General features: G+C 36.5%; 2 protein-coding genes across 4 annotated transcripts in view; both read left to right on the top strand.

Annotated features, from left to right (window-relative positions):
- The window catches only part of Ntan1 (N-terminal amidohydrolase 1), a 100,987-nt gene extending 93,355 nt beyond the window's left edge, over positions 1-7,632 (top strand). For all 3 annotated transcript variants that reach the window (XM_034975781.2, XM_034975780.2, XM_034975782.2), the window contains 6 exons: positions 458-651; positions 989-1,054; positions 1,373-1,555; positions 4,151-4,368; positions 4,603-4,764; positions 5,305-7,632. In XM_034975781.2, the coding sequence (XP_034831672.1) occupies positions 465-651; positions 989-1,054; positions 1,373-1,555; positions 4,151-4,368; positions 4,603-4,764; positions 5,305-5,430 (942 nt within the window). In that variant the 5' untranslated portion in view covers positions 458-464 and the 3' untranslated portion in view covers positions 5,431-7,632. The remainder of the gene's footprint in view (positions 1-457; positions 652-988; positions 1,055-1,372; positions 1,556-4,150; positions 4,369-4,602; positions 4,765-5,304) is intronic.
- A 392-nt stretch (positions 7,633-8,024) lies between these two features.
- LOC117988452 (membrane protein BRI3) lies at positions 8,025-20,196 on the top strand. Its single transcript, XM_034975600.2, has 2 exons — positions 8,025-8,218; positions 14,236-20,196. Exons 1-2 carry the CDS (start codon positions 8,161-8,163, stop codon positions 14,604-14,606), a joined length of 429 nt encoding a protein of 142 aa, XP_034831491.1. The 5' UTR covers positions 8,025-8,160; the 3' UTR covers positions 14,607-20,196.
- Positions 20,197-21,510: the final 1,314 nt, after the last annotated feature.

Below are 21,510 nucleotides of genomic sequence, written 5' to 3'. Positions count from 1 at the left end.
ACACTGTTGTCTTGTGAAGTCACGGTTCCAGAATCAAATAGAATCCCTTGAAAAAAGAGAGGTCCTAAGGTGCAACCAAAATACTTCAGGACCTCTCTTTGTTCCAGTAGCTTCAGGAGTACTATTACATATTTGGTGCTTCAAGTCTGGTCTCGTAGGCTCATTCCCTTCGGCAAAGCGTAATATTCTTGTACAATGTTGCGAAGATACTGATTGTAGGTATAAATTTCTCTTGAGTGCATCTTGAATGCTACGTAACAAAATCGAACTCACAAATAATCCTGGCACCCATAAAAGCAAACTAATTGCATACCCATGTTGGCCATGGCTTTAAACTTGTTTCATTGAATGCGGGCGTAGACCCAAAAATAACAGAAGAAGAACTTTTACCTGTTTAAAAACTCCAGCTCAACCTTTAAAGCTCTTTTGTTCATGTGATTCTTCTCACTTGTTCCAGATTCAGCATGGTGGTGGTGCTGAACGGAGTTCTCGTGGACGAGTGTCCCACTTCCGTGAGAGCACTCCTGACTGCACACCCAGGGTACAGAGACGCTGCAGCACAGCTGTTAGCCGCAGCTGCTAGAGTTGTCGGCTCTGCTGGTCTTCTATACGTTGCACAGAGGGAACTAGCTGCTGTTGTTCCTCATGACAGTAAGTAGTTAAGTACCTACGATGAACATAATCTCCCTGACGCAGTGGTTTATAAATGGGAGGCACGAGATTTCATTTCCAGCAGAAGCAATTTGGAAAATGAGTTCTAAATTGTCTTAGGTCTGGTCTGGTGGGAGGCTTTGGTTGTGTCTAGTTACCACCCCACTGACATGGTCGTGATGATTTAGAGTTATGATTTATGTCGATTATGGGTTTGAGTTTTACCTGCTACTATTTTAGACGGCATCATTACTAACCACTAAGATTAGCCACACCTACAAAGCCATTTTTTACTAAATATTTCAGTAACTTCATTTTGGATTTTATTTGTTTTCAGAAAACGTCAGTATCATAGGATCGGACGACGCCACATCTTGTATTATAGTCGTTGTCAGACATTCAGGTAATTTATGATGAAATTTATATATTTTTGATGAACCTATAGGAAGAAACTTTCTTTGTTTTAATGATGTGTTTTTCAATTTACCTAATAATATTAATAATAATAACATTAATTACTAATATTAAGTACAAAGAGGTAAAGTATGTAAGTTGTGTTTGTAAGGGGAAATCTCTGGAATTACTAAACCAATTTTGGAAATTCTTTCATCAGTAACATGGGATATAGTTTATAAAAAAAATAGAGATCCCTAAAATTTTAATAAGCTACCCGTGCGAAGTCGGGGCGCTTAAATGTACAAAATGTCTTGTACAATTCCAGGGTCTGGGGCAGTAGCACTTGCACACTTAGATGGGTCTGGAACAGCAGAAGCAGCGGCCGCTATGGTGGCGCGGGTCCAACAGCTAGCAGTGGGATACCCTGAGGGTCGACTGGAACTGCAGCTGGTTGGCGGGTTCACAGACCCCCACCGGTACTCTGACGAGTTGTTCTCTAATATTATGTGTGAGTATTACTAACATAATAAATAACGGGTGCAGCGTTGAAAGACCTCTCATTGGTGGACAGATGACTTCAAACGAGTCACAGGGCGTCGCTGGATTCAGGCGGCACAAGACCGCGGCGTGCGGCAGTTCCTACAATAGACATAATATGTCCGGCAGGGTTGTCTATCAGTTAATAATGAAGATAACTAGATAGGTCCGGAACAGCGGAAATAGCGGTCGCTATGGTGACGCGGATCCAATAGTTACCAGTGGGCCACCCTGAAGGTCGACAAGAACTGCAACTGGTTGGCGGGTTCACAGACTCCCACCGGTACTCTGACGAGCTGTTCTCTAATATTATGTGTGAGTATTACTAACAAATCCGCTTCCCGCCACCTTATGTAAATTATCGGACTTGTGGGTTGGAGATCGTCCTACACTGCGCTTACAGGTACGCGGTCTCCACTCCAGAAACACGTCTGCCCTATCAGCCGTCGTCGGTTTTGCGACAGACATGACCAGACCTTTGCCACTTCAGCTTGCTAATCCTATGAGCTATGTCGGTCGCGTTTGTTCTTCTGCGAATTTCGTCGTTCCGGATTTTATCCCTGCGAAAGATTTCCAACATAGCCCGCTCCATAGTTCGCTGAGTGACTTTTAATTTGTGGAAGAGGCCAACTGTGGAACTGTCAGTGTTCATATTTCCGCACCATACATTACTACAGCGGGTGAATGAGGAAGGCGAAGGACCGTGTTTGTTGGCGCGCACTTGGAATGACCTATGTCAGCGGAAACAACGGCCGCTATGATATGATGGTGCGGTTGCAACAGTTAGTAGTGGGTTGCCCTGAAGGTCGACTTGAACTGCAACTGAGGGATTCACAAACCCTCAGAGGTACTCTGAAGAGTTGTTCTCTAATATTGTGTGTACAGAAATATCCAGTCCTATGACTAGTGACCGTCCGCGACTTCGCTTTCATGGGAATTTCGCAAAACCCGGTCTTATTCTTTGTCTATAGGTATAAAAAGGAAACCCTTGTGCAAAATTTAATATTTCTAGGTCTAAGGGGTTTGGGTTGGGCGTTTTACTCTACGGATGTTATCTGCCAAGACGATAAAATCTGCGTAAGATTTTTCACTACCCCTAACAGAAAGCGTGTAAACTGTAACGTGCTAGCTGCTATCGGACATTGAACGTCTCGAAATACAAGATTACGAAGGTCATTTGACCTGACTCATCTGTCACCATGCCAAATGGATGTTGTGAATTAGCGAAATGACGTTCGGACTTCGGACTGGCGTAGTACCTAATAACAGTTAGTAAAGATAGTTTTATCAATTACCCGTAGACTAACTTGAGGATTGAAACCACTAAAATAGATATACAAGCAAACTTATATTAGCAGAAGCAAGGAATAGGTATACTACTCTCTAACGAGCTGAAGTCAGTGATTTCACAGAGTTGTTCAATTCATCCCCCTCAGGGGCTTCAGGAAAGGCAAAAGTCGTAGTTAGTGATTTAAAATCAAATGTGTTCGAGTGCAATAGATACAAGATGGTACATCTATACATATTATTGAATTAATTTCAAAACCGTTATTAGGACGATTCCACTTTGGGACGATTCTACTATCTATGGTCAGAACGATCCGTAGTACGAGTATCTGTAGAGCACTGCCAAAATCGATTCATATCGATACATATTCGATAGTAGCTACCTATTTAGACTTATACCAGACACAAACTGTTTTGATATTTGCATAATAAGTATTTACAAATAGAATTTAATTTGAAGTAACGTAGTATCTCAAATATCACTCGAACTATGCACTCGAATGATACAAAGGTCAAACGGACGATACATCGATGCGGACAGACCAAGTACGAGTTTGTATATAACGACAAGATTGATAGATTTCTAACATCGAAATTCGAAACGATTACATCAGAGTGAAATAGACCTAAAAGTTCTAAAACATTCCTGAATGCATCGATATCCAAACGTGGTTATTGTAAATTCGTGCATTCAGTACTGTCTATTTTAATATCGAGAATGGTATGCTTGATACGCTGAAGATATTGTATAGACGAACTTGAGCCATAAAACGAGGTGGTTAAGTCCAATCTACTTTACGTTATAGTTATTCGATACTCGAAATCAATGAACGTTTTCGAGGGGTATAAAGTCATTGTAACCCTACAGGTAGGTATTGTCAGGGTGCCAAATAGGTGTCGCACATATTAGCGGAACGAAGCGTGGGTGTGCATTGTTAGGTAGGTATGAATTTCAATTAGTGCGTTAATATAATTCGTCTTTTGCTTGTTTAGAGTCGTAATTGATGACGTATTGTTAGTCTACGTTTTGTTCTTCATTTAGTTTTTTTAGACGTTTTAATTTTGCTTACTAAGTATATGAATTTATTATTTCGGTAAAAGTTGGTATAATTAATAGATAGAACTGAAGCAGGGTAAATTCTTCGTATTTATCAGGGGAATGGGTACCTATTTCACAACTCATACGCCAGACTTTCAAGATTTGCAGGTTTCTTCATTATGATATCTCTTGATTTATTTTTAATTTGCTAATCAAACCCTATTTCTTTATTATTTTCAGTATCATTCCATCGTCTTTCAGAAGAAATAGACTTAACTCTCGCGTGCTGTTGTGAGTTAAACACGGCATTAGGCGGTGGGTCGCCTGCACCCCTTGTCACCGGGGTCGGTGTGGACATCCGTGCCGGGGATCTGTTCCCGGCGACTTTCCCTGACAAGGGACCTGAACTACCCCTACGCGGGGCGAGGAATATCACTGGTGGACCAAATTCTGCACAAGTGAGTAGCTACTAGAAACGTATCGCTTTCCATGGGCATCGATAAAATATCGATATGAAGCAGTATCATAGTCGAAAAAAACGTTGAATTTCAAATTAAATAAATGCAAGTAGGATCTAATTAGTGAATGTAAATCCAGTTACCTTAGTAATAAGAAATAAGATATTTATTGATTGATATTGATAAACTCATCAATGTAAAAGTACTTAGTTAATTTTGTTTTATGGCTTTCAGGTTTTAGACATTTACGACAACGGCGTTGGGATGCTACGCATCGGACCATTCACGTATGAACCGTTGAGAGGTGTAGACTTGTGGCTTGACCAATCTGATGACTTCATTCTCCAGCATCTCAGCACTACACCAGCTGTTGAGGGGCCGCATTTCGTCCATCACGTAAGTGTTCAGGCCCTTGACAAGGCTCTCATGTACTGAGGGCTATAGTTATCTAATTAAGTTATTGCAAACAAATTGCCTGCCAAATAAATTGACAATTAAACATGAAGAATATTCATTTTGTACTGTTGAGAGGTTTGGATTGGTGATTCGACCGATTCGACGCATTCCATAATTCTACACCGCAGCAGTCTGCAGTACACTAGCTGATGAAGCCTCATCTAGACACGAGCTGAAACAAGGCCCACAAAATTTAGGGGCCATTCCTGTATTGTCCTATTTTAGTCTTATAAAATCTGACAATAGTTTGATATAAAAGTGTCAATAGCTCAACGGTTACAGGAGCGGACTGGATTCCGAAAAGTCAGCGGTTCAAACCCCACCCGTTGCACTATTATCGTACCTACTCCTAGCGCAAACTTTACGCATAGTTGGAGGGAAAAGGGGAATATTAGTCATGATTTAAGTCATTATTAAAATAAATTAAATAACTATTGTAATTATCCAGATTGTACTTAACATAAGTTTGTTTTCTTCCAGATTCGTGTGACTCTAAAGTTCATTCAACAACACCCGTTCCCGGCCGTGACCGTGTTCCCGGATAACCGGCCGCATTACTACCGCCGCGACGAACAGACCGGCGGCTGGGTGCCTGTGCGGTTCTAGACGTTGAACTAGATCAGTGGCGCGCAAGGCATAAAAGCACTGCATACCTAGTCGAAATAACATTAGATACTTACTTTTCATTATGAGTAAATTGGTACCGAACTAATGCCTACCTTGGCTTCAAACCCTATGCACGCCACTGAATTAAATATCAACTTAATGACAGAACTTTTCACTGTGATGGATCGGATGAATAGAGGGGCTATCTACAACAGTTGAGTTTTGCTTACAGAAAAGTTGAAACAATGACCACAGGATGACCCATCATGTGGTAAAAAATTGTTGGATTTTATTTCCAACCAATTCAGTACCAGTAGCAAAGTTTTACGTCATATTTTATTTTGTTATGTGCAATTAACACAATTACAACCTAAGTCTGGTTTTGAACTATCTGCAACTATCAAAAACCATCAAGCAGCCTATTTCTATCTTAGCTTTATGTTTATTGAGTTATATTTGATTATAATATTGGATGTCCCAGTGACGACTGACAAAATATAATTTTGTTGTAAAAAACTTAATTTTGGACCAGTTTATGTTATTGTGTTTGATAATGACAGTGATTTTTTAACCGACTTCAAAAAAAGGAGGTTCTCAATTCGACTGTATGTTTTTTTTTTGTATGTTTGTTACGCGATTACTCCGTCAATTATGAACCGATTTTGATAATTCTTTTTTGTTCTGTAGGACATACTTCAGAGGTGGTCCCATTTTAATTTGGTAAAGATCTGATGAATATCTTCGGAGATGGAGAACGGAACTCCTCAATTAATGAGAGTAAATTGCTCGCGATCAGTGTAATAGCTTTGTAAACAGTAGGGTTTTAATCAGGCATTGCATATGTTTAACCAACTTGAAAAAAGGAGGAGGTTCTCAATTCGAATGTATGTCTTATTGTATGTTTGTTACGCGAAATCTTCGCCAAATATGAACCGATTTTAATGATTCTTTTTTTTAAACTTTTTTTTAGATAAATGATATTATTATTTTGGCTCTAAACTGTACCACAATTTAGAATAAAAATCTTGTAATAATTTACATTCCATTGTGATATGGTAAGATGTTGTTAATGATATGAGACACTAATTATTATTAATAATGTGTCGAATTAAAATTCTGAAAGACGGATTGATTTTAGTACTATTTGGAGATACATTTATGTTTATATTTATTAGGACAATGGAGTGTTTGGATATTTTGTTGCGAGTCTCTAATTATTATTGTGTTTGATGCCATTTTGAAATGTAAAATAATATATTTTGTCATTTCCATAATTTACCTACAACTTACTTAATATTTTTTGGTATTATAGCAAAAATATGTATTTCTGTTTGATTCAAAGCTGATTAAGCTACAGTAAATTATTAAGTTGAGTTTCTTAAAAAATCACCTGAAATTGTTATATGTACCTAATTGGTCAATGACACTGATTCTTTGTAAGTTCTTCGTTATATAGGGACATAATTCAGTCCATGTCCTAGAATAGGATATTTATTGACATCTGGTCTGTAAATATGCATTATTAATTATTATAGAAAGTTACTGTGGTTTAAGAACCAAGATAATTGTATATTTTGACATTTAAACTATCAGCTCCGATTTCTTTTATATTATAATTTTCTTTATGTATTTGAATATCAGCCATAAAATATTGGCTTAAAAATTTTGTTGTAGTATCTATTTCGTAAATTTCCGTTTTAAATATTTTTTAAATATTAATAAAGCTAAGATTTATAGACTTCACCCTATTATGTTAATTGACTATGCTTCCCATTGGATGATTTGTTGTCTGAGTTAATAAGTAAGTATTTTTTATAGGTAACGCAAACGTATAACACTACTACAGTGCGACAAGGCTATCTCAGCGCGTGGCGAAAATCGGAACTAACGTTGCCGTCAACGTTAATTAAGTGAATATTCTAAGCCTTTGTTCTCCAACAGCGCCCTCCTGGCCATATCATTCAAGTGCCAACAGAGCCTTGTCGCACTGTACTTAACGTTCGTTACATTTCTGTATGTATGTGTGAAAATGGACAGTATAATGTTTAGTTTATTTTGGGGAATAGAATATTATGATACCTAACTGTAAATATAATAGTGATCGATTTAGAAACGTAATTCATAGATAGTGGCGTTATTAGTTATTGTTTTCTGTAATATATAATGAATATTACATATTATATTATTGAAAGTTTAATACTGGTTCTGTGTTTTATTTACCTACTATAATACTCGTGATTTTGTCCGCGTGGACTACACAAACGACCCTCTATTTTACACCCCTAGGGGTTGAATTTTCAAAAATCCTTTCTGCATGCTAAATTTTTGGCCCGATCCGTCCAGTAGTTTGAGCTATGCGTTGATAGATCAGTCACGTCAGTCAGCTTTTCCTTTTATATATTTAGATTTAGATAACCTACAAACAATAGTACATCAATATTCGATACCTACTCGATACTATTCAAATAGGTAGGTATCGATATTTTTTGCGAATCCCTAAATTCCATAGTGAACAACGACCATAGGCATATGACATAATCTATGGCTCCACTCCAATATAAGTTTTGACTTTTGCTTGTCTTTTTGCTTTTGACAGCTGACTTTTTACTTTGTTGACGATTGAGAAGAGAATTAATTTGTTTTCGTCTTATTGCGTTTATTATTGAAGTCAGGTACTTCTTATTTCCAAGATATTATTCTTCAAGAGCTAAACTGGTAATTCGAAGGAAAATGGAGAAGCCAACTGTTACGGAACAACCTCCTCCATACTACGCAACCTTACCACCAGGTAAAATAATTTTAACATTAATACCTACTTGATATTGAAAAACTTCTGATTCATTCGAGCATTATTCGAGATAAGGTTTCACAGTATACAATATTATAATGTAGCACAAAAATAGCACCTAGTTATGATATTATTGTGCAAGATTATAAAAAGAGTCGTAGCATTTTTGCTTTTTCCTTTTCTTCTATGAATCAGTCTAAAACCAATTAGTGTTATCCTTAATTACTAATTCCTAAGTTGGTTTTTCGTCACAAAACTTGGACTTTGCTTATGGCTTACACCATAAGTAAAATGATTATAGATTTACTTAGGATAGGTAACTAATGCATGTTGAAATTGGAGTTATAATAATAAAGAGTATACGTAAAATAATTCCAACCTCAATTTCGCCTCAGCAGTCCTATTATTAACCTCACACTCAACTCTATATGTGTGCATTGCACTTTGTTACATTTTATTGAATACTTATATTTAGTGTTTATAAACATTTGTTAAGCCTTATTATTTTTAATTGAAATGATTATAATACAAATATTAGTCATGCTATAATATCAAAGTTTGATAAAGTCGGAGTACCTTTGTTAAGCTGTGACTCATGAACAGAGACATGTAATGCATACCTTATATATTTTTTTAATCCATTTAACAAAAATATTTGAAGATAGTATGGGATAACATAGTATCAAAGTATGAAAATGAGATATCAATTATTCAAAATCCTCTAGACGATGTAAAGGCTATTAACATAACTGTTAATCATATCAGGTCTTAAAGATGAGCCCTAAAAATAAAACGGCCAAGAATAAAAAGTGTGCTGCATGCTCTAACGACCTTTCCACGCATGAGCAACTCAAATGCGTCACATGCGGCCTGCGATACCACTTCGACTGTATCTACACATCGAGTACAAAATCGAAGGAGTTTTCCGTAGACTGCAAATCAAATTGGATATGCCCATCCTGTCGCTCTAAGCAACCAAAAGGTGACAATACCAATACGCCCGTGCGTGGCCCTGCTGGTGCATCCTCCGAGACGAGCCCGTCATCCAACATCACTTTTAGACGCATGCAACCCTCATCCATGTCACAGACCCAGGAGGACATCACACTTGATAACGTTAAACAGCTAATGAAGGAAGAGATGAACATCCTGTTGTCCAAAATGGAAAATAATCTGACCAAAATATTAGATACTAAAACTAAAGAAATGTTCAAAGAAATAAATGAGATAAAGGAAGCCATGAGTTTTATCAACAATCAATACGAGGACCTAAAAAAAGAGTTGCAAGGAAGACTAATACAGGTAGAAGAGCTCAAAGGAGAAAATAATAACCTTAAATCTATTGTCAAAGACCTCAATAGCCGACTGAGCACCATGGAGCAACACTCGAGAATGAGCAACTTGGAGATACAGTGCCTACCTGAATACAAAGCTGAAAATTTACCAAATGTCATCTTACAAATTGGAAAGGTTACCGGTAGTGGTATTACAGACGCAGATATCCATAAATGTACCAGGGTCGCTAAGATAATCCCGGGAAATCCACGTCCACGTTCTGTAATTGTAAAGTTCTCAAGTCCACGCATCCGAGATACATATTTAGCTAGTGTGATCAATTTTAATAAGAAAAATAAAGAAGATAAACTAAACACGAATCATATTGGTATAGGAGGCGAAAAAAAACCAATTTATGTAGTAGATCACTTGACCTCGGAACTGAAGAAAATACACGCGTCTGCCAGGCAAACAGCTAAGAAGTTAAACTATAAATTTGTATGGGTCAAGAATGGACGAGTATTTCTGAGAAAATCCGAGGGCTCTGAACATATTGTCGTGCGGAATATTGAACAGCTAGAACAGTTAAATTCTTAATCTCGTTGTTGTTTAGTGTCTAGTCTCTTTTTGTAATTCTGTTAACATACGATAATTTAAATATTCACTACCGAAATGTCAAATTCGCAGCTGTTAATGATGTATTATATAACCTGGACAATGTCTCATTTTGTGACGCTTTGCTATGTAGCCCTGACGAGTGCTCTGACTTACTACCGACATCAAAGTCGTGCCTAAAAATTTTAACTCAAAATATTCGTAGCCTAAATGCCAACTTTAGTGGACTACTGACTTTACTGGAAAGAATTCACACCTCCTGTGATATTATTGTTTTGTCTGAATGCTGGCTTTCTTGTAATCCCGTTGTTCCCACTCTAGAAGGCTATAGCTTTTACCAAACATCATGCAATTATAACCAGAACGATGGAGTAGTTATATACATAAAAAATAACTTATCTAATGCTAAAACTATTGAACCAGAAGTTTCCGAAGCAAATTGTCTAATAACTACTGTTGGCTCTGATCTTGCTATTGTTTCTATTTACAGACCTTATGCATTTAATGATCCATCAATCTTTATACAGTCTATAGATCGAGCCCTCTCATTTTATAAATCATACAAAAATATTATTTTTGTTGGAGATATTAATATTGACATTGCAAATAATCATTTATCCAATCAATCACTAGACTATCTTGATTTCCTTGCTAACAATGGTCTGTTCCTGGGGCATACAATACCAACTCATGGGTTCACATGTCTTGACCATGCAAACCTAAAAACCATAGCTTCACCTAAAATTTTGGTATTAGAATCCACGGTTACTGACCATTATGCTGTATTGGTATCTTTATCTAAGATTAAAAATAATCGTCATCTCCGACCCCTTGTTACAAAGACGGATGAAGCTAAGCTCAGTAGTGACATGCTCAACATCAATTTTGACTCCGTATACTTAACACCCGACCCAAATTCAGCAGCCAAGAATTTAATTGAGCCCATCCTATATGCCTTATCAACTAATACTAAAGTAATTTCCTTATCTCGTAGAAACAGACCTATCAAGCCGTGGATAACTCCAGGTTTACTGAAATGCATACGCCATAGAGATAAGTTACATAATAAGCTCAAAAAGGATCCTTTAAATGAAGTGTTAAAAGTTTCCTATAAAAGGTACCGTAATTATTGCTCTAATTTGCTTCATAAAGTTAAAAGAGACTACGAAAGAAATGAATTTATCAAAGCTGGTAAAAACCCAAAATTATTGTGGAAGGTGATTCAGTCCGTAACGAATTTATCTAAATCTCAGTCCTCCGCACGAGAACTTTTGCTTTCTAATATTAATAAACAAGACTGCATTAACGAAGCCAATTCCTACTTTGCCAATATAGGAAGACAACTTGCTGATAAAATAGACAAAAATGGTCGAATACCTCCTTTGCCTACATCTCACAGGGAATCCTTTGTTTTACTTGAGACTGATGAGTCCGAAGTTGAACGCATGATCAACTCTCTAAAAAATAATTGCGCAGCCGGTTGGGATGGCATCTCATCAGAATTCTTAAAAAAGTATAAAACCGTAATTGTTCCACCGCTCACATATATTTGTAATCTTAGTATCAAAACAGGTATCTTCCCTGACCTATTTAAAAAAGCGCTTCTGCATCCCATCTTTAAATCAGGCGACAGAGATCGTGTTGAAAACTATAGGCCCATCTCAATCTTGCCAGCCATGTCTAAAATTCTTGAGAAAATCATAAATTCTAGACTGGTTTCTTACTTGGAGTCTTGTAAACTGTTGTCTAAAAACCAGTTTGGATTTCGTAAAAATTTGTCAACTGCTGATGCCGTTCATAGTCTTATAGACCATTTAGTGGGCAAGCTAGATAAAGGAGAAAAGTGTGTAGCATTATTCCTAGACCTGGCCAAGGCCTTCGACACAGTTTCTACGCCTATTCTAATTTCCAAGCTCCAGTCTCTTGGAATTCGAGGTAACCAACTATCACTCTTTCAGAGTTACTTGACAGGAAGAACCCAATTCGTCAAAATAGATTCCTACATAAGCTCTGAATTACCAATTACACATGGTGTGCCACAGGGCAGTATTCTTGGCCCGAGCTTATTTTTAGTCTATATGAACGACTTATGTAACCTTCACCTAGATCAAGGTATGATATTTTCCTATGCCGACGATACAGCTCTCGTCTTTTCTGCTAATACCTGGTCGGAGGCTTATCGGCTGGCCCAAAAAGGTTTTGACACCGTAAGAAACTGGCTTAACGACAATTTGTTAACCTTAAATATCACTAAAACTAAATGTCTTAATTTGTCCATTCGAAACTCTACAATTCCTTCAGGTAACTCTCTACCAAAGTTGATTGCCTCATCAATTCAGGGTAGCTGCGCATCTGATAGTAATCTCCAACAAACTATTGATAATGTCACTTCCATAGGATATCTTGGCATAGTAATTGATTGCAACCTAACCTTTAAAAAGTATATTGAACACCTATCAAACAGAGTACGTAAGCTTATCTATATATTCAAGAAACTGCGTCACTCAGCCGAACCTGAAATCTTGAAAATGGTCTATCAAGCACTATGTCAGTCTATCCTTAGCTATTGCATAACCTCTTGGGGTGGTGCAGCTAAAACCCACCTTATTCAAATCGAACGCGCACAAAGAGCTGTACTGAAAGTGTGCTGCTTCTTGCCGCGTTGGCATCCTACGCATTTGTTGTACGAGTATTGTAGGGTGCTAACAGTACGTCAATTGTTTGTTCTCGCGACTGCTCTGAAGCAGCACTCGTGTATGAATTACAACCAAGAATGCACCCGTCGTAGGCCCCAACTAGCAACATATAGTAAACGAAATACTGCATTTAGCCGTAGGTTTTTTGTCTTCCTTGGACCTTATCTTTATAACCAGTTGCATAAGATTCTTTCTCTCCACTCTTTGAATAGGTATAAATATAAATCTTCTCTTAAGGAATGGCTTCTGAAACAAACTTACTCGGATACTGAAAGACTTCTGGATATTCTAGTGTAACCCCAATTGTACACAAACATAATATAGCAAAGATACTCACATATGCACACTTATACATGCTCACTCACTTTCACCCCCACACACACGCACTCACGCCCACACAAACACAGATAACATGGACTTCCACACACATATTATTTTCTTTAGCTCTTTAGTTTAGTTAGTATGTTAGTTAGTATGTAGTTAGCTTTGTATTCACCGAGCTGGAGGCCCTGTTTTCCGAGACACAGTTTCTACTAGTTCGGAATACAGGTGCACAGTATTGTTTTGGTAAGAATTTTATAATAACTAGTTTTAAGGTCTCAATACTAACAAAAATATGAATTGTATTTGGTGGAAATAAATGATTTTATTTTTATTTTTATGATTTTATTGTTAATGTTAATTAAACAGCTTGCAGCAGTCTACTTCTGAGACAACATTGGTTTGTAGAATTAGAGTATTATAGTAGGGTACATCTACTGTCGAGTTTTGCTATATTTTAAAAATTATTGTACCATGTGGTTCCGTGGTATTCATAATGTCGCTCTATTTTGCTCTGTAGGGTGATTGTCTAAAATCTGCATTAATCATTATTACAATCTCAATTGTTCTGATTGGCTGAATTTGTGCGATTCTATTCTATCTATCTAGCATTAACCAATCAGAGATGATTGCGATCGTGACATTGTAGCTGTCAAACAACCGTGGTAGGGCCACTGGTTTAAATTTAGAAATGATCAATCTGTAGAGTTGTAAACTTATACAACTATATATTATTATTATGGACTTCTTTAAACTATAGCCACCCAAAAGACTTTCATCATCATTATCATGATCAACCCATCACTGGCCCACCAATGAGAACGAGTCTCCTCTCAGAATGAGAAGGGTTTAGACCATAGTCTGTCATGCTGGCCTAGTGCAAATTGGCAGACTTCACACACCTTTGAGAACATTACGGAAAACTCTCAGGCATACAGGTTTCCTCTCGATGTTTTCCTTCACCGTTAAAGCAAGTGATATTTCATTGCTTAAAATGCACTCAACTCCGAAAAGTTAGAGGTGCACCCCCAAACTCTTGAATGAAGGCCAATATCTTATCACCGCCCAAAAGACTATGAAGCCATAATAATTTTCACCTTCAAATTTCAGGTCAACAGCAGTATCCTCAGCAGCACCCTCAGCCACAGGCGTATCCTCAGCCCAGCGCGTATCCTCAACCAAACCCGCAACCGGCGCCAGGGGCATTCCCACCCCCTCCACCAGGATACACTCCATATGGTACACCACAAGACCCAACAGCTGCTTTTGTCCCCAACTATGGGGCAACACATACAAATATTATCATTCCACCGCCAATTATAGCGGTTGGAGCTTGCCCCGCTTGTCGAGTTGGTATCCTCGAAGATGATTTCACGTGCCTTGGTATTCTGTGCGCTATCCTCTTCTTCCCCTTAGGCATTTTGTGCTGTCTCGCTCTTAAAAATAGGAGATGCTCGAACTGCGGGGCTATGTTTGGATAGAACTGGCTTGGTGTACTTTTCGAGGGCTCCATACTTGATCAAGGATTTAAGCAATCTGGTTTTACCGTCCACGTTTTCTGTTTTGTTGTATGGTAAGAATGGATACCTACTAGAATATTCTGACAGTACATAAGTAGACTAGGTGTACAGCTTGACTGATATGGCTACACCCTAGCCGTCCTTCATTCCTCGTATATGTTAGTATAGCGTCCTCTCTGTTACATACCCATACAATACAAATGATAGAGCCAAAGAGAGAGGGCGTTATGGTAGCGGTAAGGTATGGTAGCGCGGATATAGTATAGTAGGTAGGGTACAGGTTGTGGGAGGGTGACAGCAATGTTCAATTCCTTAACTTTTACGTCAACTGTCACTTTCTCGCAACCCGTGCCACATCACAAGCTGTCCCAGTGAAACGGTATCCCAAATATTTGACTAGTAACAAATCAATAGGTGTCTTTTTTAAAGGCTTTGTAATAAAATTACAGTTTGGGATTTATGTCAATTATGTATTTTGTCTACAAAAGAGTTATAATAACAAGTATGTTAACTTTAACTTAATGATGAAATAATAAGAGTAATTAGATTTAAAATTATAAGCAATGATTGATTAGTAAAAAATTGTACAGATCTTAAAACAACAAAACTTTAAAACTGACTCTGAATTAAGGCTGAGATCTATAGAGCGAATTAAGACTTTACTCAGACTTGAGACACTGTTTAAACAGACAGTGTTATATTGCTGACAAAAAATTGTCTCATTTTAACTAAAACTTAAGTCTGAGCAAAGTCAGAGTAATATGCTCTTTGGATCTCAGCCTAAATTATGTTTGCTCTTCACTTAATTATTGAAAATTGAAAAATCATTAATAAGACGTAGGTACATCATTTATTATAATCATATAATAAATGATTATACTGTATGGAGCCTTATTGGTGCCAACTCTGATATACAACAAACTAAATGAACAGCTGAGTAAAAATAAAAAATGTTTATGGTAACAATATAAGTTTAAAGATGAAGAATATTTAAAATTATTTTTGTAACACACAGTACAAATACACACTCGTACATTATAGTAATTGAAATACACTCAAGCAATAAACTTTGTAGCCGTAAAACTGTATATTGAAACTCTAACTTTAGGACTGAATTTTAAGTTTTTTAAAAGTGTTCAAATGCAAAAAATTAATAAGTTGGTTTATTTAAACTCAAAACTATTTTAATTAAGACTAACTTTAGATTAAAAATCTAGCCATATCCTTTTCTGCAAAGGATGTACACTGTGCAGTACGCGGCCGAAAGTAATATACATCAGCCTTTAGAATGACATTTCGGCTTTGTAGAGCGTTGTCTCTGTCACTCATACCTATATGACGCTTTTTCGGTCTCAACGACAAACCCGCTACAAATCCGCTATCTCCTAAAGGTCGATGTACATTACTTTCGGCTACATACCTACCAAAAGTGCAATGTTTAGTCTTAATAGTTTGGTTTGTATCTTGACAACTAGGCATTACTGTCAATTAGAACTATTGTGTAAAAAAATTGAAAATAATTGACTAATTGAATGCTTGATACAAAAAATCCTGTACATCTTTGTACGAAATATTATATAACTTCTACATTGTATTTGTAGATGATTATTATACATTATATTATATGTTTATGTTATGGATATTATTATAAAATGCTCTTTTGTTGCTCAAAAGAACGGTTATATATAAAACTTTACTCTCATTTATAACTTGGTTTAGAGTTTTATGCATGATATTAAATAAAATATAGATAAATATAGTATATTAATAATTATTCAACATCATTCATCATCATCATCATTGTCAACCTGTCCACTGCTGGACATAAGTCTCTTGTAGGGACGAATAGGATGTTAATTATTGCGCGACTATTAAACGGGTTATAAAAAAATTGCATTTATCTTATCGCAGATTCCCGTAGCCAGGCAATAATAAAATTTTAATTTTGATTCACTGATTTACTGAAAAAATCTAACCCGTTTTTTAGCATTTTAGGGTGGTTATTACTAAGTATGTTTCTATTCTACTCTTTTGCTTTGTTATAATAATCATTCTTCCCTGATCTTAATACTTTATTGTTAAGGAAGAAAATATGGTACAACGCTACCTACTTGGTATTACAAAATAATAATAATGTGCTCTGCAAATAATATACCTACATATTATACTTAATACTAAACACTATCGCTGCAGTCTGCGACATGACGAGGTCTGGGGAGATATCTTTTGTTTGTTGCATGGTCTAAGCTGGGATCTTTAAAGCTAAATTTGACTTTGAAGACTTTAATTAGGCTCAGATCTATAGAACGTACAGTACGCGGCAGAAAATAATGTACATCGACCCTTAGAAGGAGATAGCGATTTTGTATAGCATTGTCTCTCTCGTTGAGACCGACAAAACGTCATAATATAGGTATGAGTGACAGGACTTTTGAAGTCAAAAGCCGAAATGTCATTCTGAAGGCCGATGTACATTATTTTCTGCCGTGTACTGTACTTTGACTTTGCTCAGACTCAAGAAAAGTCCAAGCAAAAGTTTAACGTTTTGACTTTACTTTGCGGACATTTGGTACGCTCTACAGATGTTGGCCTTAAAGTTCAAACGAGACAGATTTACGTCTCTGAATTTTGTCTTGTTTTAACTTATTTCAGTCTGAGAAAAGTCGAAGTACGCTTTATAAATCTCAGCCTAAATCTTAGTTTAATTTACTTTATTATTTTTAATAATGGCGCTAATCAGGCTGTACATAAATCTCTACTGAATTAAATTGACAAGTCTAACATTAAAATTATCCTTTTAACAATTAACTCTGTGGAAAAGGATAGCATTATTTAGGCTGAGATTTATAGAGCGTACTTTGACTTTGCTTAGACTTAAGTTTCAGTTAAAACTCGAGATATATTTATGTCGGTGATATAACGCGTCTTATTTTAAAAGTGACTTAAGTCTGAGCAAACTCAAAGTCACTCTATTCTATAGATCTGTACTCTTATGTACAACGATTTAGCACCGTTATGTTTAGTGCCACACATACTTATGTGCCATAACACTATTTAACACAGGGCACTTCAAATTTTTTATAACAATGTTACAGATATACTGATTTCATTAACCACATAGAAATTTTTAACATTTTTTGCTATTTAAATGGTTTTAAGCTTTTTTTTATGGCATGATAGGCTTTCGCTTGACGACGATCATGCTCTAAAGAAGCATTGATGAGGTGTAAGGGTGAGATCTATAGAGCGCACTCTGACTTAGCTTAGACTTAAGACAGAGTTAAAACGCGACAGAGCCATATCTCTCACATAAATCTGTCTCGTTTTAACTCAATCTTTAAATCTGAGCAAAGTCAAAGTGCGCTCTATAGATCTGTCTAAGTTGGAGCGCGCTTGCCTGCAGCCTGCGCTAGCTGCATGACAGCCTTATTCTAACAATTATGTACCTAATGCTCGTAATTTTATTTTTGTAATTCATAATTCTCTTTAAGCAACTTATAAAATAACTTTATATCGTTTAATACATGTAATTTAGGGCTGACTAAGGGCCATTGTGCACTCATCCGTGATTTAACAGATCTGTGAAAAAAATACGAATCGAATGTACTCGAAAATTCACGGATACGAACCGAATACGGATGGGTGCACGAAGGCCTTAAAATGAGGTCTAAGTAATAAGTTGGGCAATTTTTTTAATTAGAAATCTGTCGTAATGTCGTCAATAGAGTCAAAGTTTATTTGGTGATTAAAAAATCAGCCTTTATTGAATACCTATTCTGTTTGACGCATTGTTGCCATATTTGGGAATTTCTATGTGAACAGACTAAACCAATACCAATTATTGTATCCATAATTATTATTCTATACTTAGTTATTCTTATGAGCTTGGAGATTTAAAGAAAAATATATTAAACAGAATGTGATAGTCGAATCAAAGCTTTATTACTAGGAAGGTGGTTTCAAAATTTTGTACCTACTCAATTATGTGTTTTGATTATTAAGCGTATTTTTTTTGTTTCATAATAATTGTTATCAAATTAAGGATAGTTCCCATTTCACTGAGCCGTGGAAAATCGGTGGCTTTTAAAAAGCTGCATTTTGTAACTAAGGGGTGCCTTATGTCCGCTTAAGGCTACGTTTCCACTGAAGCGGAGCAGAGTGAATCAGGTTATTGTTAGATGAGTAAGAATAATCTTTCGAAGATTGATGGAAAACACTTCCCATTCCGCTCCTAGGACCCGGGTACCTACTCACCTAACCTAAGCGGAGGGGAGAAGAGATGTATTCAACAAATTTTTAATAGATGATGTGATCATTTTTTCAGCAATAATCTGATTCAATTTTCTGTTTAACCACCCAGCTTTGTCTAATAGGAACTCGGTTTTAGGGCTCCTACACATTATAAGAACTTTATAGGTATCAAATAAGTACCTACTACATCAGGTCGAAATGTTATAATCTGTGGGGTCTTTAGATTGTAAGAGCGTTTTCACACTATCCGATCCGATAACCACAAGAAATTGTCCACGTAGTCACAGAGGCTCCAGTGTGACTTTGAAGATAACTAATATTATGCCTAAATCTGTCATAATAGTATGGGCGAATTATCGTAAAGACTAAAGAGCGCACTAGGTACCTACAGTTCTACCACTTTTAGTTATATCCATAGACTTAGATTTTTTCGCTACGCGTTATGTCGATGCACCTGCGCAAAAATCTTATTTTTAAATATCGCGAAAATATCAGCGAATCATAGCTCGCGTCTATCCCCCATTGGTTGCTGCCTGTGCGCCATGTTTTGTACGCGCGATAGAACGAGTCTCTGTTCTTGTGTTTAAAATCTTAACGCCAAGCAATAAGGTCTATATTTCATTGGAGTACGTTATATTCTGTATTAGTCTGCGTTTCTGCGGAATTTTGCCGTTGCGACTTTAAAAAAGGGTATTATACATGTCACATTGGTTCAACGCCCTTGCCCATTGCACGACAAATATGTAGATTAGGGTTACCAATTTACTATATAATTTTTTGAGACCGTGTCGGGATACTTTCGTGTAGGGAAATAATCATAATTAAGTATGTGAAATAAAACAAAATATACAGAAAATATTTTGTTTGACCTTGTTATTCTAAGGTTCGACCCTTCCCTTCTATAGGTATCTAGTATCTACTAATATCTATTAGTTCAATGCTTGAAATACATAAGGCCCAAAACCTATATCTACACTGCCTGTCTAAACACTTCCAACTTTCGTTACGCGTAGGTACTTAATATTTGATGTGACTTTGTTATCGTATCGTTTAATGGGAAAATACCTAATAGTTATTAAATTAAGTGGCCAAATGCCTTTATAATAATTATAAGAAAGATGTTTATTATATTATGTATTCATTATAGGTACGTAATACCTAATTATTATTTCCATAGGAATAATTCTTATTTCTTATTATTTAGATATGTATACAGTTGTGTATAATTATATCTATCAGAAGTTACTACCTATTAAATTTGTACTGTATGTAGATTTGTCAAATAAAATGAAGTGTTTTATTTTGGTTTGTACACATTGATCCTTTTGACGCACAACGCGATGTATGGTGTTTTGAGATAATGAAACATTAGGTATAGTTCGCGACAGGTCGAGATTGCAATCAGGGTATGAGGCGGGAGGAAGCCCTGCAAATCCGCATAGCGCCCGCACTGGGTTAGCGCGACTACCATCTCGACCTGTCGCGTACCAATATACCAATAATACGAAATGCCAAAATCGAAATGTTTGAATTACCAAATTCAAAATTTCGTAGTTTAAGCAAGGTGTTCTCTCATACATATATGTTATATGTAGGTATATTATTATTAAGAGTTAGGTTAATATAAGGGTAATACTTACCCTTATTTAAAAATAATCCTTTTGTAACATTTTGGCACGGAACCCAAAAACTAGTCCCTAGCTTAGCTACATTATTATCTGATTTGTAAGACCTTGAAGACTAGGACCTTATGTAAGTAAAAGTAGGTAGGTACGTAATAGCGTTAAATTAATTTGATACGGCACCGAGTGTGGTCTGTTCAACACTGATAAGCGCTCTAAGAGGATCCTATTGCTGAAAGAAATCGCACCGTAATTCCGTAAGCTTACGGAAGCTGAAATTATTTAGCTTACTTAGCTCGTGATTATGACTTATCGTCGAACGAAATTGTTCTCGTAGCTAATACCCCTCTTTCCACGACAAAGGTTCGATACCGGTCACGCACCTCTAACTTTATACAGAAGTATGTGCTATGCTGTATTAAGATGACGCAGTACGATCGACCGAACCTGTTTGCTTTTCACTTGACATTGTATGAGAAAGGTGAGAGGCACGATGATTTTCACCGAAATCAAGGGTTTAGGAAAAGTATTTTTGAGAAAAAACTACTAGCTTTATGTTTACAAAGTATAGTTATTTCAACTAATGAATAAATAAACTATGTCTAATGTTAAATTCCTGTACAATTTTCATACCCCTAATCTTATTTATTAACGCCCAAAGTTGTAAGCCCATAAATTTTGTCTTAAAATAGGAATCTTTTGAGGCTCGTAACTTTAAAACATATTATTTTTTTAATGTTTCATATATCAATAAACCTAGATAATGACGAGATTAATCGATATAATACTTAGTTTTGAGCATACAATATCAAATAATGTAGTAATAACCCTCCTACGTTTGTATGAAGGAAGCACCGAACTGAGCCCACTTAAGCAATCATCTAATTAATATCACATTGTTTAACGGCGAAGGAAACATCGTACCTACATGGCTGCGATTACGTCACGTGGATTTATGTTTTTGAAAATTCCGTGGGAATTATGACTCTCTG

The sequence above is a fragment of the Maniola hyperantus genome, chromosome 14, assembly GCF_902806685.2.
Source record: "Maniola hyperantus chromosome 14, iAphHyp1.2, whole genome shotgun sequence".
In the NCBI taxonomy this organism is placed as follows: domain Eukaryota; kingdom Metazoa; phylum Arthropoda; class Insecta; order Lepidoptera; family Nymphalidae; genus Maniola; species Maniola hyperantus.
The sequence above is the reverse complement of the archived record's forward strand: the minus strand, read 5'-3'. Positions and strand labels throughout refer to the sequence as shown.

Bases quoted from the DNA above. Each gene is read 5' to 3' on its own strand.
- LOC117988452 (XM_034975600.2), top strand. From the start codon at position 8,161: ATGGAGAAGCCAACTGTTACGGAACAACCTCCTCCATACTACGCAACC. The intron at 8,219-14,235 runs GTAAAATAATTT...TTCAAATTTCAG, and splicing joins CTACGCAACCTTACCACCAG to GTCAACAGCAGTATCCTCAG.